Source organism: Stegastes partitus, unplaced genomic scaffold (genome assembly GCF_000690725.1).
Source record: "Stegastes partitus isolate 25-593 unplaced genomic scaffold, Stegastes_partitus-1.0.2 Scaffold66, whole genome shotgun sequence".
In the NCBI taxonomy this organism is placed as follows: Eukaryota; Metazoa; Chordata; class Actinopteri; family Pomacentridae; genus Stegastes; species Stegastes partitus.
In genome coordinates, this window is record NW_007577797.1 from 314,445 (window position 1) to 330,716 (window position 16,272).

Consider the following 16,272-nt stretch of genomic DNA (forward strand, 5'->3'; position numbering starts at 1 on the left):
AAGAAGAAGAAGAAGAAGAAGAAGAAGAAGAAGAATTAAAATGAATGACTGTTGAATAAATTTAAAGCTCACACTTACCATTATCGTCTTTTAGAAGCTATAAAGGCTTTTGGTTGCTATTCAGACTGTTGTAAAGGACTTTTGAACTGAGAGAAAAAGGGGTACATAAAAGAATAAAATTGAAGTAGAAAGATGAATCTTGATTAAAATATTCAACAGCAGTTGTTGTCCTCTTTAATATAACTGACCAAATACTCGTGGCTCTCGTCTGTCTGTGATCACTAGAATGAATGTGAATTCTCTTTGGTGATGAGTTTTTTTGGGTTCCTTATCTTTAGAATTCTTACACTACAGTAAATTCAAATAATCGTTTTGTGCTGTGGCTGCTTTTTCTGTTTCATGTTTTTGCTTTGATTAATCTGTCTCATTCTGGCCCTCCTTTAGTCTTTTCCAGTGTTTGCTGCAGGAAGTGTATAATCCCGGAGCGTGATATGCATTCTGTCTCGTTCCTAGAGTCTCCCCTTCAGGGGAAAGCGATAGAGAGATGCACATGCTGATGAGAAAGCAGGGACAGGACAGACTCAAATAAGCCTGATAAGCAAGTGCCTGGGGAGGACAGGAAACGGATTTGCTTAATTGGCACATTTGTTCCACTTAGATAGCAGCAACCAGTGTTGAACTACACCACACCTAACGCAGCAGACCAGGCCTCACGGGCAGTCTGTCAGGGTGGCGTCAAGGTCACCGTGCTGACCAGTAAACGGCAGCGAAGTTGAGCTAAAATCAGATCAGCGCCGTCCCTCGGAAAGTTTCCCCAGTAACTTTTGTCTTGTTTACTATCAGTTCATTTCCAGCCAGATAAGAGAGAGGAAATAAAATGAAGCCACGATATATTGAAAGCAGCATCAAATGGTCACCAGGGGGTCCATGAATCAGGCGGCAGAGTTTCATTTTTCGGATAGCTTCAAGCTGTTTGAAGATGTTGACATGAGAGTGCTGACAGGCCTGGGGCACTTTGTGTTTATTTGCAGAAAGGTGTCATCCTAAACTTAACACATAAGTCATTCCGATTCCTCCCTGCATCAGGCCTAAACACCCAATTATTCTGAAAGCAGATGTAATGACCTACATTTACAATCACTTCAATGGGAAGTGAAAGCGACATGAAGACGATTACAAAGCATTGCAGGAGGTTTTGTTCCATCTGATTCAATTAAGGTTGATTTTCATTAACAAGCGCCCTCCTCCTTTCACTCCCCTCATGCCTGCACCCGCTCCGTCTTCCCTCAGTCATGTATGGCCTTTTCTCAATGCAACAATGACTTTCATGAAATCACATTAAACAAATGAGCCCTCTGAATCTGACAGCTACACATTCTGGAGGCGGGGGTAGCTAAATCCTTGTCGTGTCCTTGGTTTATCGCTACACCATCTCTGGAAATGTTATGTTTATCACTGAATAATTACATTTTAAGCACTTCAAATGACTTTGGATGAGAGGCCTGATGATTAATTACTCTTGGTATGGAATACTTGGGCGGTTAATGTGAGGCTAATGATTGTAAAACATTTTTTTTCCCCCAAAGTTACTGAAGACCTTTTTTTCCTCTCCACCACTAAACTTTAAAAGCCAATTTTCACTTCGCTTATTTACAGCTGGCAAGACTCATTAAGTACTTTCCTGCGTGTCATTTTAAGTAGGCTGTACAACGGGTTTGACAGTTTTCTCCTTAAGTCAGACTTTGACATGAGCACTTCCTACATGGTGGATAAACTAATCGCATTCCTGGTTGTGACAAATAACTCCTCAATTAGTTGTTGAACACATTTAGGGCAGAAAATAGGCCATGTAGTTTCAGAATATTGGGAATCCTACCTTAAATGTCCATTATTTGAAAGTTTCATCTATTTCATCAGTTCATGTCTTTTCTACAGTGTTTCCAGCTGATTTTAAACAAACTTCTGAAACATCACCAAAAAAAAAAAAAGAAGAAGAATTAGACTTAGTTGTATAAACTGGCCAGGAGAGAATAAAGGCGACATGGCTGTAATAAACAGAGTAGAAGAAGCTGTCAAGACAGGAGCTGTTTCCCAACAGCTAAAAAAAAACACAAAATACAAGAGGAAACAAACAAAACATTGACTATCCAACAATGAAAAATGGATAGATATTTTGAGAAATTATTTTCAAATCATTACATTATTTAATTGTTCTTTACTGCTAGCTGGTATCAGAAATGGTTCATGTTGTCCAGAGACGAAGACAAGGAAAGAAACAGCCGATCAATCGTGTAACTTAAATGTTCACTACATTGCATCTCCAATTAAATCATTTTGTAAAAAATAAATACCAAATGACAAAGCGAATTAAAAAAAAAAAAAAAAAAAATGCTTCTTCCAAATCTTGCCGTTTCCACTACGTTTTCTAATGTGATACTTCAAATGGTGCATATCAATACATTATGAAAACACAACTTATGACAGCTACTGTATGAAACTAATGGTTTCCTGATGGCTCCTTGATTGTTTTCATGCATTAATTATGCAGACATAATTATAGCGGTGATCTTTCTCCTCTTGGCTCTCTGTGCCGTTTAACTGTGAAGGATTGAAGTGGTTTCAAAAGCCAACACAACACTAACATGGATGTCGATGCTAGTACAGTTTAAAAAAAAAAAAAAAAGTATATATATTTGGTCTATTTATTTATTTGCTTATGGTTGATTTGATAGAGACAGATACAGTATGCACAGCTAAAAATGAAAACAGCTCTCCAGTGCAATATTGTAGAATTTATAGCAAATGCTAGAAACTCTGTCTTGTAAAAATGATGTTCCTATACAACTAAAATGCATTTTTTAAATATGTTTTGGAAGAAGAAAAATATTTTCTCCCTGAAAGAAAAGATGATGATGTTGTAGAAAATATTTCCCGTTTGAAAGAACCACAAAGTCTGGGTAAGGAGAAGGAGCCACAAGTCTGCAATAGAATATTAGACCAGGAGACTGAGGTTCACATGCTGTGAGAGATCATTACACTTGAATTTTGTTTTTACTTGCTGTTTGCTTAGGCAGCTTTACGTTAAAATGTTATCCTTTCATAAGATGTTTGACTTGTCCTGCCCCATCTAATATATGATCTGAAAAGAAGCGAATTACAATAAATGGCAAAGATGTTAAACTATTTGTGATACATCACAAACAAATGTAATCTGGGAGAACACATTTCCCTCAAAATATAATTCAGAATGTAGTTTAGCTTAAGCAGCAACCTTTGGGGCTGAAAAACGAGGACAACACCAAAGTGCAGTTTCTCTAATGGCCACTGAGACAGACTCCAAAGGGAGTCAGTCCCCATAGACTCTAGTTAAAACGGCTAAGCTTACATCAGAAATAAACATATTTACAGCCCGCTACATAAAAACGTTTGGGTCTCTATAGCTGATTTCCGTAGAGGCGATGCATTTTTAAATGACTCATCCACTTAAATTATATTAAGACTCAGATTTATATAATTAAGGTTGTAGCTGCTGTAGGTGGCAGGTGGGTGCGCCACAGGACAGTTCATGGCTCGCCTCAGCTCCAGTCGCGCTCCACCCTTTTACTCATTTTTGGATTAGCTGAAAGTTAAGAGGAGTCAGGCGCTGCCAAGATGGCGACAGCTGGAGCTTCAAACACACTCTTCAGGAAACCTATGGGGGACGCCATGGAGGTTTGTCTATTGTTATGTAAAGTCAATGGTTTCACTGTACAGGAAAGTCATTCTCTGGTACAGTAAGACACCAAAAAACTGGGTATAGTAAAATACAAAAAGGAAAAAAAAAAAAGAAGAAATCATAATTTTGACCAAATAACTACAAGATTTAAAAACAAGCCCTGAGCATATGTGCATTGATTACTTAGTTTAAAAAAAAAAAGATTTTTATTTCCATTGGGCTTGAAGAAAAATAATTATGTAAGGAAAAGATATGTATGTTTTTGTGCTCTAATCAAAGCCAATAATACTTCAACATCACGGTGAATAAAATGTGTATTGTAAACTGCTCTGTCTATAAAAAGAAGAGCCAGTTGAAACTCTTGTCACCAATAAACTGAAGCAGGCTTAAGCTGTTTTACTATGATCCATTCTCTGTGGTCTGACTTACAGTGTGCACAGATTATTGCCTCTATCACTGCTGGGACAGATAATATGGCATTCTGATTTTCATTAACATCCTACACAGCAGCCCAGTAAACTCCCGGGTGGCTTAGTTACAGCAAGATGCGGATAAAGTTCTTCCCTCTCTCACTGTTAGTGTTGCCTCCGAGAACATGAACAGAGCAGCGACATAAGGGGATTTCGAGCTGTAAAGTCGGCTGTACAGCGTTTATGTGTAAAAACAGGATACAAAGTTGGAACTCATTTCATTTGCATCTTGTCAACTGAGCATTTATTGTCACAGCTTCACAAGTTTTAATTTCCATCAGGATGCAGACTGCGGGAATATGGAAGCTTCAAATAAATATCCTGACCAAAATAAATATGCCTCAGAATACAAACAGAGTTTAGCAGATCACACTGCATCGTGACCTCAATTCCTTAAAACTCAAACTGTAGCTGAGCTTCAGCTTCTCTCTGAGCCAAATTTCACAGTGCTGGTTACAAAAAAGGCTTTAACCTCTCAGCATTGCCTAAAGTCATAAAAAGAGAAAAGTACAGCCACTTCTCCAACTCTGGATGCGAATGCGTTTTTCGAGGTGCAAGTCACACTTGAGGGAGCTGGATTTGTCACTGCATTATTTACTATTACCATTCTCTTTGTTAGCTGGAGTCACATTAATGAATGCATGAGGAGTTGCCTATTTGATGACCACAATGCATTGGGGAGACTCGCGGTACACCGATGCTCCATTTGTGTGAGCTGAATCATTCATCACACACATGCAGACACACACACACACTTTTATGCACTTTATGTGTGCTACCGAATCCATTGTCACCTTTAAGGAGACTTAAAACTCCAATCTACATTTTTTTTGTGAGCAACATTTTATTAATACGACAATACAGAACTCACAATGGAGTTAGCTGAAGAAAAATGTTAAAATTTCCAGAATATTCACAAACAAGTGCTGTTTTTCAGCTTAAATTTATGATGAACTGTGTTGAATTGTGGCCCTTTTTGGTTTATGGTACTACAAATTTTATGAGACTAAAAGCCCATCAAATTTATTTGTTGCTAAAAATTACAATTAAACACTGTCTGAAGCCTACAGACAGCAGACACATACTATTTAGTATCCACTGTCACATTCTGTTAAGTCTGCACTGCAGCAATCTTTACATGCACTTGCACTGAGGACAGCAGGTAAGAAAATGTTTGCACTGTTTGGTCCTAAAAAACATTTTGTTCCTAGTCTTCAGCTTGTATTCTATTTTGGGGAAGAGGAAGAACTCGCAAGGAGCCAAGACTGGCAAACAGGTTGAGTGGAGAGCAATGACTGTGCTGGCATGGCCAGAAAACATGCACATGATGCATGATGTCTGTGATCAGGCACCTGTCCAAGTGGAACGTGACTTCCCTTAGACGTCTTATGTTGTGTTCACACCAGACATGAGTAAAATCATTCGTACGAATGATTTACAAGTAAAGTCAATGTGAAGACGCAATTAGATGCGAGTACATGTGCCGTAGCGCGAATAGCGCGGCGCGAATGACGGAAATTGAGCGAGTTATTCGTGCGAATGATGCAAATCTCGCTGAGTTAAACGTGCGAATGACACTTCATTCACACTGGACGCTTCATTTGCACAAGTTGAAAAATCTGAACTCAAGCGAGCATTCATGTTGCGATGGCCAATCAGCGTTACGATTCTCTGGTGATGTATCCTGGTATCCTGGAGGGATTTCCTGGTACCGATCCTCTCCAACAGGTTGTCAAACTGGGTCTGAATCTCTGGAGCATCTGATGGACCCAGACACAGCAGCGTCTTGATCTCCATTGTTTCTGGGCCTTCCACAGCAGACACCAAGCAGCAATGTTGTCGAGCACAACCATGTTTCATGATATCAGTTCTGGAAAATGTCAGGGAACGGGCAGAAGTTCCTAACATGAATTCACATAGAAAATGTTAAGTGCGTTTGTGGTGGAAATCAACTTCACATTATATTTAATGTGGGATGAAATGTATTTATCAGTCCATGTAGTCCAATTTTATGTTTCTCTGTGTGCTTGCTAAAAGCCTCAGAGTGGCAATAAAAACTACGTTTTACTTGTACGATGGGGAAAATACGCTAAAAGAGCTGCTATGGACATCTACATATACATATTTTTTTTTTTTTGACATTTTTGACAACCCTAGAACACAGTATTAAGACTCTACAGTGGAACTGTCCACTGACATTCTGGCCCTGGTGTATAAATTCACTGTGCACAACACCATGAACATCAAACAAAATGGTGAGCATGTTCTTGTTCATGCTGCTGACATCATGTGCCATCTTCAGTCATGGAGACTCATCCACTGAAGCCTGCTGTTTGGTATCTGACTCTGATCATTAGTGATGATTTTCAACATAAAGGCTGAATCAATTTCACCAGAATTCAGTGTTTGCTCTCTGTGCATAGTGAAATCGCAAATGTGCACCTTCGAAAGGTCAGAATACGACTTCAAGAAAGAATGGCAAATGTGGCAGGAGCACTGGGAGCGGTGCATTGCTGCACAAGAACAGTACTTCAAAGGAGATCGCAGTCTAATTTAACTTCTAATTTAGTTCAGTTAATTCAGTCTCAGAACGTCTTGATCAGACCTATCTCCACTGTAGTATTTGTAATATTTGTGCCTCGGCTTGATGGCATAGCTGCTCAGAATTAGAGTCAGAATAATGTTTTCTTTCAACAACACTTCTTCAAACAAGGTGACAGACACTATGTGTCATTTTAATGTCTGTTCCAAATATGAAGTAATGATTATGACGGAAAATGCGATAATCAAGAAAACGCTCTTGCAAAATTACCCATTTATTTCTATTTGCACATTGTCATGCAGTTCAATAGACCTTGAAATCCTGCAATAAATGCTATTTTAAAGGATGCCTTAAATGTTAATGTCAACACTGTGATAGGCAGGCTTTGATTCGTAGTTTTTTGAGGGCCTGTTGTGTAGTAATGTTGATTGCGTAATACTTAGAATGTTTTTAATAGTGCCTTGTGTACGGAAACTTGGGTAGATAAAGCTTTGGAAACATCTGGGAATGTCCAGGCAAAGGCAAGTTCTGAAATGAAACAGCTTCCTGTGAAGTTTTACAATAGGGGCTGCACGATATATAGCGTCAGCATTCAACACTGCAACGTGTGCACGCGCAGTAGCCGTGTCACAGCGCCTGCAACGTGAAGCACAAAGAAACAAGCTCAGACACGTCATGCTTGAGTTTGTTTTCCTCAACATGTTACTACTTTATTTGTTGCTTGATACAAAAGAGAAACTTCCAAGATCCTCATTTTCTATGACTAATCTACAAGAGAAGTCTGTCTGATAGAACATAATTTATCCAAGAGTTCTTGGATACACTGAGTTTAACTTTTAACTTTTTACTTATTTACAGGGCAGAGTTTGTTGACATGCAGGCTTTGCATGTACCCCGCAAATGAACGAAGAGCAGGAAAGAAACAGCAAAAGAAACGCAATATCAGTCGTATTAAAATATTTTGACTAAAAAATACAATGTTGACCAAAAAAGGTACTCTGTTGGTAGTGTAGCAGTTGTTGCATGACATGTAGGAATACACTTTTTTTTGTTTGACAATTCAAACAAAAGCTGTGCGAAGCCAGCTGAATGACATCCGAGGCGAACAACTATTTGAGATGCATTTACCAGAGTTCAACCATATGAGAAAGGTTCCAAAAAGCAGAGAAAAATCACTGATACGATACCTTTTCACCTTGTGGTTGACATGATACCAAAGAGGGTTTTAAAAACATGATCCGGGTGTTTGAGAAGCGGAATGTAATACCATCATGCATCTATTTTTCTCAAGTTGCCATCCTTGTATGAAAAACAAAAGACACAAGTTGAAACAGAGCTCTCACAAGTAAATATTATGTAGCCACAACAAACTTGGGGTCCAATCGAACAATGGAGCTCTGCATAAGTCTGACCGACCAATTCATTAATGACTTCCAACTAAAAAGCTGCTGTTTGCAAACAGCATTCTCTCCAGATGAACATACAAGCGAGAACATCACAACAGCGATTGAGAGAAGCTGCTTGGGGCCTTGATGAAAGACGTCAAGTCTGTGTAACAACAGCCAAAGTGATGGATGTGATGAAGGCTGCCGCCCTGAACAAGTGGAGGCTGCAGTGCTTTGGCCACAGACTGGGGCTTGCAGTTGGTAAGTTACACTTCTGCTATATTTATTGAACTGTTTTTTTGTTTATTGCAGAAAAACAAAATATTGCAATGGCAGTTTATTTGCAATATCTTGCAGTGCTATTGCCAACATGAATGCAAACTCACTTAAGTAAACAAAGTGTAGACAAAAAAAAAGAAAATGACATTAACAAACTAAATAAAACAAGTTTGGTGTCAGCTCAACTCATACTCATTTTTCATGTCAAATCCAGAGTGCTGGAAAAGAGCCACACTGATGAAAAATGGGTCACTGTCCCAATCATTGTGACTGGGCTGCATGTTCAGAGAGAAATCAATGGGTTTCTCAACTTACTGCATTTAAAAACATAACGAACATGTCAGTTTCACTGCGGTGTTGGGAAACATTAGTCACTCAAACAAGGCTGAAATCATTAGCATAATAAAACATTAATTACTTATTAGTGTATGCAATGGCCTGTCAATCAATTTGAGAGTAATAGCAGGGTTCCAGTCCTGTGCTTTGAATTTTGCTGGTACAGCTGTCGTTTTGTTTACGTATAGATCACAGACTGTGCCTTTACGTAAATGCAAAGCTTCAGATGCTTGGGCACACAGGCTTTGATATTGACATATCTGCCTACTGAGCCTCCACATGGAGACACACAACATCAGAGCGCAGCACAACACAGCACTCAACAGGACTGTCCGCGAGAGGCTCATTTTATATTCATAGTAAAAATTAAAATGGCAATGACAGGCGCTGCCTTTCAGACACACACAAACACTCAGCCTCAGAAGAAAGAGAACGAGAGTGAAATGAATACATGACATCTAAATAAGTCATAGCCATACATCCTTTTACCCCAGAACATAACAAACAGAAGACATAGCAATGCATATAGATAGATAGGTAACACTCCCAGTATAAGAATGATTGCTCTAACCTGAGCCGAGCAGCTCTGACAAACTAAACAAATGGTGTCTTCAGCTCATCATCTACAACTCTGGCTTATACCAAATCTGAGGAGAAAAGTGCATATGTGTCTTTGATTTGCTGTGGCTGGAGAGTAACAAAACAATGCATCACGGAAACAGAGCTATACTGTGAGGAAAGCAGACGGATGACGGCCCATCTCCAGGCAACACAGGAGAAAATGTTACTTGTTTGAAGTGCAAGAAGCCCTCACCTCAGCCACAGGCACTCCCTCTGGGGGACGACAGTGCAACACAATCATGCCATTCAGAGGCACCTCAGTGCCTTGGGGGTCCTGCTCAAAGTTCTTCCTCAGGTCTAGGAGAGAGAATAAACAGGCAGCATTAAAGAACATGCAGCATGAAAGAACAAGCAAACATGAACATTAAAAGTCAAATTGTTTCATGTGTGACCTTCTGTCTTTGCGCAAAACATACATGGACATATAAAATAATAATGCTTTCCTCAAAATCATGCCACTGGTATGAAGAGACATGACCTTTTCACAGACAGTAAGATCAGAGTGACATGAAGTTGCTTACAGGCAATTCGGACAGTTGCCTTGCGGCTCTTGGAGGTTCCCAGGTGACTCCAGGCAACACACAGACACCAGTAATCCTCTGGGCCATGAAAGTCCTCCACCTGCTGACGGGACACGTTGATCATCACTTCACGGATCTTCAGCCCTGCAGACAAAATGGGTGATTGCTAAGATTAGCTTTCATTACGTTGCAGGGATGATCAATCAAAGAGATGAAGATTTGTAGGGACAAGATGATGAGTGAATTTTGAATCTGATAAGATTATCAGCAGTAAACAGATCTGCCATTTGCCAGGAGGAGATGGAGGAGACACCGCTTGTCAAACCAAATACATTTCAGGGATTTTGTTTGGACAACAATTTAAACTGTACACTTCAATCCAGTTTACATTCATTGAGCTAACTACTTCACTCTGAATATTAACACCTGTGTCATTTCTAGCCTTTTGACGAAGCTCTGTTGAAGCTAGAGTTTGGCAAAAAGATGGACAGCAATGCAAAATTCTTGCTAAAGAAATAGAAATAGTTTGTGAGCATTCATACGCTCTTTCGTGTAAAACATAACCCATTTATACAGAAGTGACACTCAATGCTCTCTAGCAGATGCATTAACTGAGAGGAGGAACACATCACCCTCTCATTGTTTTAATGGGGAGTGTGAGCACTCAGGGTTTTTCTTGGACAACATTTCAATGGCCTATAAATTAAGGTAGGAGAAAGAGGCAAAACAGGGCAATTAACTACTGCATATGTACACAGATACCTTTTATGACAGTTGAATCATCTATTTCTGCAGCACAACTTTGACTTAATGTCACACAGGTCATTCGTTAATCTCGGTATATTGTCTGTGATGCAGCCCATAATGAGCTGGCATGAGATGAGCATTTTCTGAGACAACTGATGGGAATTTAAAAGCCCGGTATTTCAATTATGTCAGACTATGCACAAAAGATGACAGGCTTGGGCCATTAATGTATAATAGGGTGGCTTTATTGGTATCTAGGAAATTGCAGCTTTCAACCAACGTGCGTGATGTCTGTCTAACCCTGCAGAAACCTGAATTTCAGTCAGCCAGCTTGAACAGATTTATTAATATGTGAATAAAGAGTTATGAACAGCTAATGTTTGGTGTCTAGTGTCCAAACTCATCACTCCCCACGGCATGCAATTAAGCCTGCACAGTAGGGAAAGGGGGTGACAAGAACAAATACCCACCCCCTGAAAGAAAACTAGTATTAGAGCCTATGGATAGATCCTGGAGTTGATGTGATGCTAATTAAATATTGTAAAAGTTCAATGGTGATGCAGCTCAGTTTGCAGCAAACTGCAGCAAAATCAGCGACACAACCAAAGCCTGACAGCTTAAACAGGTGTGTGGTGTTTAATGTCTTATACCGTCTTAATTTCTCTGTTTTTAATTTTAGTGTTTAATCAGATAATTTCACAATCTAATCTCTGTATAAGGCCTCAAAGACTCAACCTGATTCGACAGCAGCGAAACCTGGTTTTCTTTCTTTTTTAAAAATTGAGTAGAAAATGAACAACTCTGACTTTTTAGGTTTTTTATTAAATATGTTATAATGAATCTTAGAACCAAGTTATATTTCACGGTGAAGGTGCAATATTCAAGTTTTAGAACAAAAATACAGCATAAATACAACAGCAAACAACTATCTGCTATGAAAGGATGTAGTGGAATCATATCATCCTCAGCAGACGTTACACTGCCACTGAGCTTCTCTGTTTTATCTTTTGTTGGACGATGTGACTGTGTGTGCATGTTGGTGTAGATAAGGCCCTCCCTGTGAAACTGTTGGACCTCCCACACCACGCTGGAAAAGTGAAAGAGCAGCCTGAAGTTCAACCGATGTCTTTAAAATGCATCGTCTTTTATTTATGTAATTTACTGAATTAATGTGCACCAGAGTGCTCTGCTCCTCTGGGCGGTCATGTTAGGTAGCGGGGCAAGTTGTCCGATATCCACAAGGTTGACAGTTTGATCCCTGGCCCCTTCGTGTCCCGAACTGTCCTTGGGCAAAACACTAAATCCCAAGTTGCTCCCAATGGCAGGCTAGTGCCTTGCATGGAAGGTCTGCTCCCAGTGGTGTGTAAATGAGAAGTATATTGAAAAGTGTTTTGTAAAACCTAGCAAAGGTAAAAAGGCGACATTTAGGTTTGAACCACTTACTATTTAAGCATTTATTACATCTCCACTCATGTCTGTGTCTACTGGGATGCGACAGACTGAACAGACACAGGCGAAGTTAAGGAAAGGCAGTTGAAGTGAGGATAACATTAAGTTCAGAACAGCTTGCTACAGTCATTCAGTGTATGCTATAATGTCTGAGAATCTGCTCGAGCAACATGCAGTGTTCCTGAACACCACAAACAGAAGCTTTAATGCAAAATTGTTTTAATCAGCTTTAATTTGTACTTCTTTTTGACTTGCTGACTTGTGGTTTCTGATGGTAAAAATAAGTGGGCTTGAATCCACAAAAAACCACCTTGAGTAGCTACGACTTCACCAATACAACAGAGGAGCACGTGGTCAGTCTTTAGTTTTTTGCAGTGCAGCCAACAGCCAACAGACCTGTTTACTTAAAAAGTAAATCGATACTTGGCCTTTTCTATAATAAGCAGTCACCAGCAACTCTTTAGCTCTGGCTGGTTCTTCTTGTTCTATTAGCCCTTGCAGTGTTCAAAACTGGCAAAACAGCTGCCAAAAAATGACCAATGTAACCATATCTTGCTTAGTCAAGACCTTTTTGATGAATGAGCTCATTTGGCATTAACCTTATTGCATTAATAAATTGTGTTTCCTCTGATTGCTACACCAAAAATGCCACCCTGTGTTTTGCCGGTTGGATGCTTTTAATGTGAGTAAACAACAGTAGAAAATTTGGTGATGTGCATTAGCAGCATCTTAATGCGGCTGTGATGCAGCTATAGGAGAGAGGACAGTAAACTGTGAGGCTGTTATCAATGAGATGAAACTGCAAACATGCATATATTGTTTCCAATCCCTCGTGTGAAGGCAGGCAATTAGAATCCAGCGTGAGATGAAGGACTCCACCAAGAATGAATAAGGGAAAATTCTATATAGAGAAGTAATTACTGCAAATGCTGATATGATCAGCACTATAAACACACTCAATGCTGTTTAATTCCCTGAATTAGATCTTCTAAATCTTACAGAAAGAAAAAAAAACAAAAAAAAAACTTCAGACAACAATAATTTGAATTTGATTGGCATTAATTATTTTAGATGTAACATCAATAGAACCTCGGTATATCTGAACAAAACTGGAGGCAGATCGTTACTGATTTTCAGAACATCTAACAAGTCGTGCTTAACAACACATCTCGCAGCAGCTGTTCAAAAATCACTGTAAAGCTCGGCCTCTTGTGGCTTATTGCTTAATTACGCAGACCTACACTTGTAGAGGAACTGTCTCTCCACAGGCTTTTGCCATCATGCCGTACACAGCAGACAGCAGCTTAGACATGGGCCGGGATTAAATGAAAACTAATAATGTGAAATGAAAGGTTATCAAAGGGAGCCTAATGAAGTAATGTAAAACAGAAATGTTCTCTGAAGACACTGTAATCCTCCACAATGACTGACTGATATTATGTACAATAACCCACCCCCACCCCCACTCCCACCCTCCACTCCATCTACTCCTCCTTTCCACTGCTACAAATTAGAGACTTAATCAACGTGCCTGATTAAGTGAGAGTGAGGCAGATTTAACTACAGCAAAATGAAAACACAAGTTTGCACTCTAGCGAGAGGGTAAATTTGTCATCAAATCATGAGGAATTTGCAGTGTCAGTGTGTCACTGAGGAAGACCTCTTTTGGCTCGATGCAGCAGTGATGTAAACTAATTTGAATATATCATCCAGATATGAACGGTTTGATTTGTTTCCCTTTAGCCACTCTTCCTCTAAAACTCGCAACTCAGGAAAAAATTAAAAAAAGCACACTGCTGCAGTTACTTCTTTCCCTCTTCACAGTGACGTCAAAAATCTCTGATATCCATAGATAACAAAAAATATGTTTTATCAAACCTCACATCGGCGGCATCACATTTAAACATGTTCTTCAGCGTTACAGTGATCCGAGGAATTGTAGTCTACAGCAAATAGAGTACAAACAGGTGTTGCTAAAGTAGCAGCCGAAACAACATGCTTTAATTTTGTCAAAATATAAGTAAACAGTTTGTGGGCAAGACATACACTGGTATAGACGGACGATAGTAGTCAGACCCACATTCAATACAAATCTTTTCTTTTTTTTTGTACTTTGTTTACATGTCAATATGTCATTTTTGTAATATGCTACACATCAGGAAGGAAAATAAACAGTCAACACCGTGATTTAACATTTCCACCTTGTAACTGCAGGGTACTGGTGACAAACCTCAGGAACCAATCCCGTCAACTTGCAGGCTGGAGCCTTCTGTCACATTATTCTTTTTTTAGACCCGGTTTTTGATATAGCTGAATTACTCCAGTATTACAACTTGCCATTGTGTAGCCTCGAGTAGTCTTCCAGTGTTCGAGCAGAGTCATAGGTGAGCTGCTTGTAAAGGAAGCATCAGTGTTGAGTTACATCAAAGCCCTTTTGAAACATGAAGGGAATATTTTCCTGGAAAATATTTCTAAAATGTAACTCTGATACACTATGGTGAGCTTTTTAAAAATAGAAAATCATATCTTATTTAGCAGTGGTAAAAAGTAACTGCCTATTTACTCAAATACTGTACTTAAGGAGTATTTTGACGTAATTTTGCTTTACTTCAGGATTTACCTTTCATGCTATATACACTGTTGCCCAAAGTTGGATATTTTTTGTTTTCAGACACATTCCTCTTTTATTTTTTTCTATATATACACATCAGTAATCACTTTGACCAGGTGCAATGACTACATACCGAGTCTCAGTTAGCAGGTGAAACACATTCTGACTTCTGATCTGACTGAAGAGTGGGACGTCCTGCCCACTGACACCATCAACAAGCTGGTGGACAGTATGCCACCATGTCTTAACGCATTGATCCATGTCAGGGGTGGTGATACTGAACATTAGTGACTGACTGACATTTAAAGAGCAATACTGGGCATTCTAATGCATGAATCCCTTCGAATATGTGTTTCCTGTTAAACTGACCAAGGTTGAAAAATTGAAACAAAACCCTTAATCCTATTGTTTAATACCCCAAATTTAGTTTAAGCCTGAATACAAGGTTTGCAAAAGTTAGCTGTGGTTTAATTTCAACTGCGATACGTACTGTATGTATATTGTGATATCAATAAAGTTTTGAGAAGATTCACACTTTATCTATGAAGAATAAATCAAATTGTCACACTTATTTCATGAGAAGAATTTAAAAAATATTTTATTCTAACTTCATGGGCAAAGGTATTTATACACTTTCTTAAATTTCACAGGGCAAACATTGTACTTTATATTCCACCACATTTATTTGAAAACATTAGCTCCTAAAATAACTAAATAATAGAGCTTAACTGATACATCAGCTGGCTGATAAATATTGGCCTACCACGGATACATTGGCATATACTGTATGGTGTGACACATGCGCACAAATAAAAACTTCTTTCTTCTACAGAACATCACGTGGACAACATGCTTGGGTTAGCTTAGAAACTGTGTAATCACAGTCTGTCCAGCAGAGTGCGCTCCACTGTGCAGCACATGTAGCAGAGAACATGTCACAGGGAGAAGCGTTTAATTCATGGTAAGTTGCTAAGAAGTTTGTGACATATATTCCTGGAAAATTGTTAAACCAATATAGAATTTTCAGATTTTTTTTTAACTCTCTCTCAGTGTTCTACAAATCCAGCATCAGCTGGGCAGAGAACTAAAATAAAGTTGCTACACAATGGATAATATAATAAACTTTTAAACTGCAACAGATGGTTAAAGACCAAACCAGTGGTTGTAACCTTCTAGCCTCCTAAGATTTTACAAAAATCAGTGTATTTGGGTCACATTTTAGTAAGACTTGTTAACATCTCCAAAAAATACTGAAACTTGTCACATGCTTTCATTTCAATAAACGTTCAAATGATCCTGTATTTCACCAAAAATCAAACACTGCAGAAAAAGTAAAAAAAAAAAAAAATCTAAAACAGATTTGTGTATAAGAGCATTGCTTTTGTTTTTCCCTATCCCATTATTCGTCTGACTACAACTTAAATTGATCTGCTGTCCCTGTGTACAGAACTGTGTATAAAGCAGTTCAAACTAGCTCCACCTGCAGCAGCTACAACAGTAACGTGCTGCTGACACACTGATGCTTCAGTATTAATCATCTGATGACATCATATATAATAACACATCAGTCAGAGGGACCAAACAAGTATACTTACT

At 39.0% G+C, this 16,272-nt stretch overlaps 1 protein-coding gene across 1 annotated transcript in view; it reads right to left on the bottom strand.

Moving 5' to 3' along the window:
* Positions 1-16,272, bottom strand: part of LOC103353292 (netrin receptor UNC5D-like) — a 194,880-nt gene that overhangs the window by 52,207 nt on the left and 126,401 nt on the right. Inside the window, exons 3-4 of the mRNA XM_008276191.1 lie at positions 9,870-10,013; positions 9,542-9,645 (exon numbers count right to left, since the gene is read on the bottom strand). Coding sequence (XP_008274413.1) covers positions 9,542-9,645; positions 9,870-10,013 — 248 coding nt within the window. The remainder of the gene's footprint in view (positions 1-9,541; positions 9,646-9,869; positions 10,014-16,272) is intronic.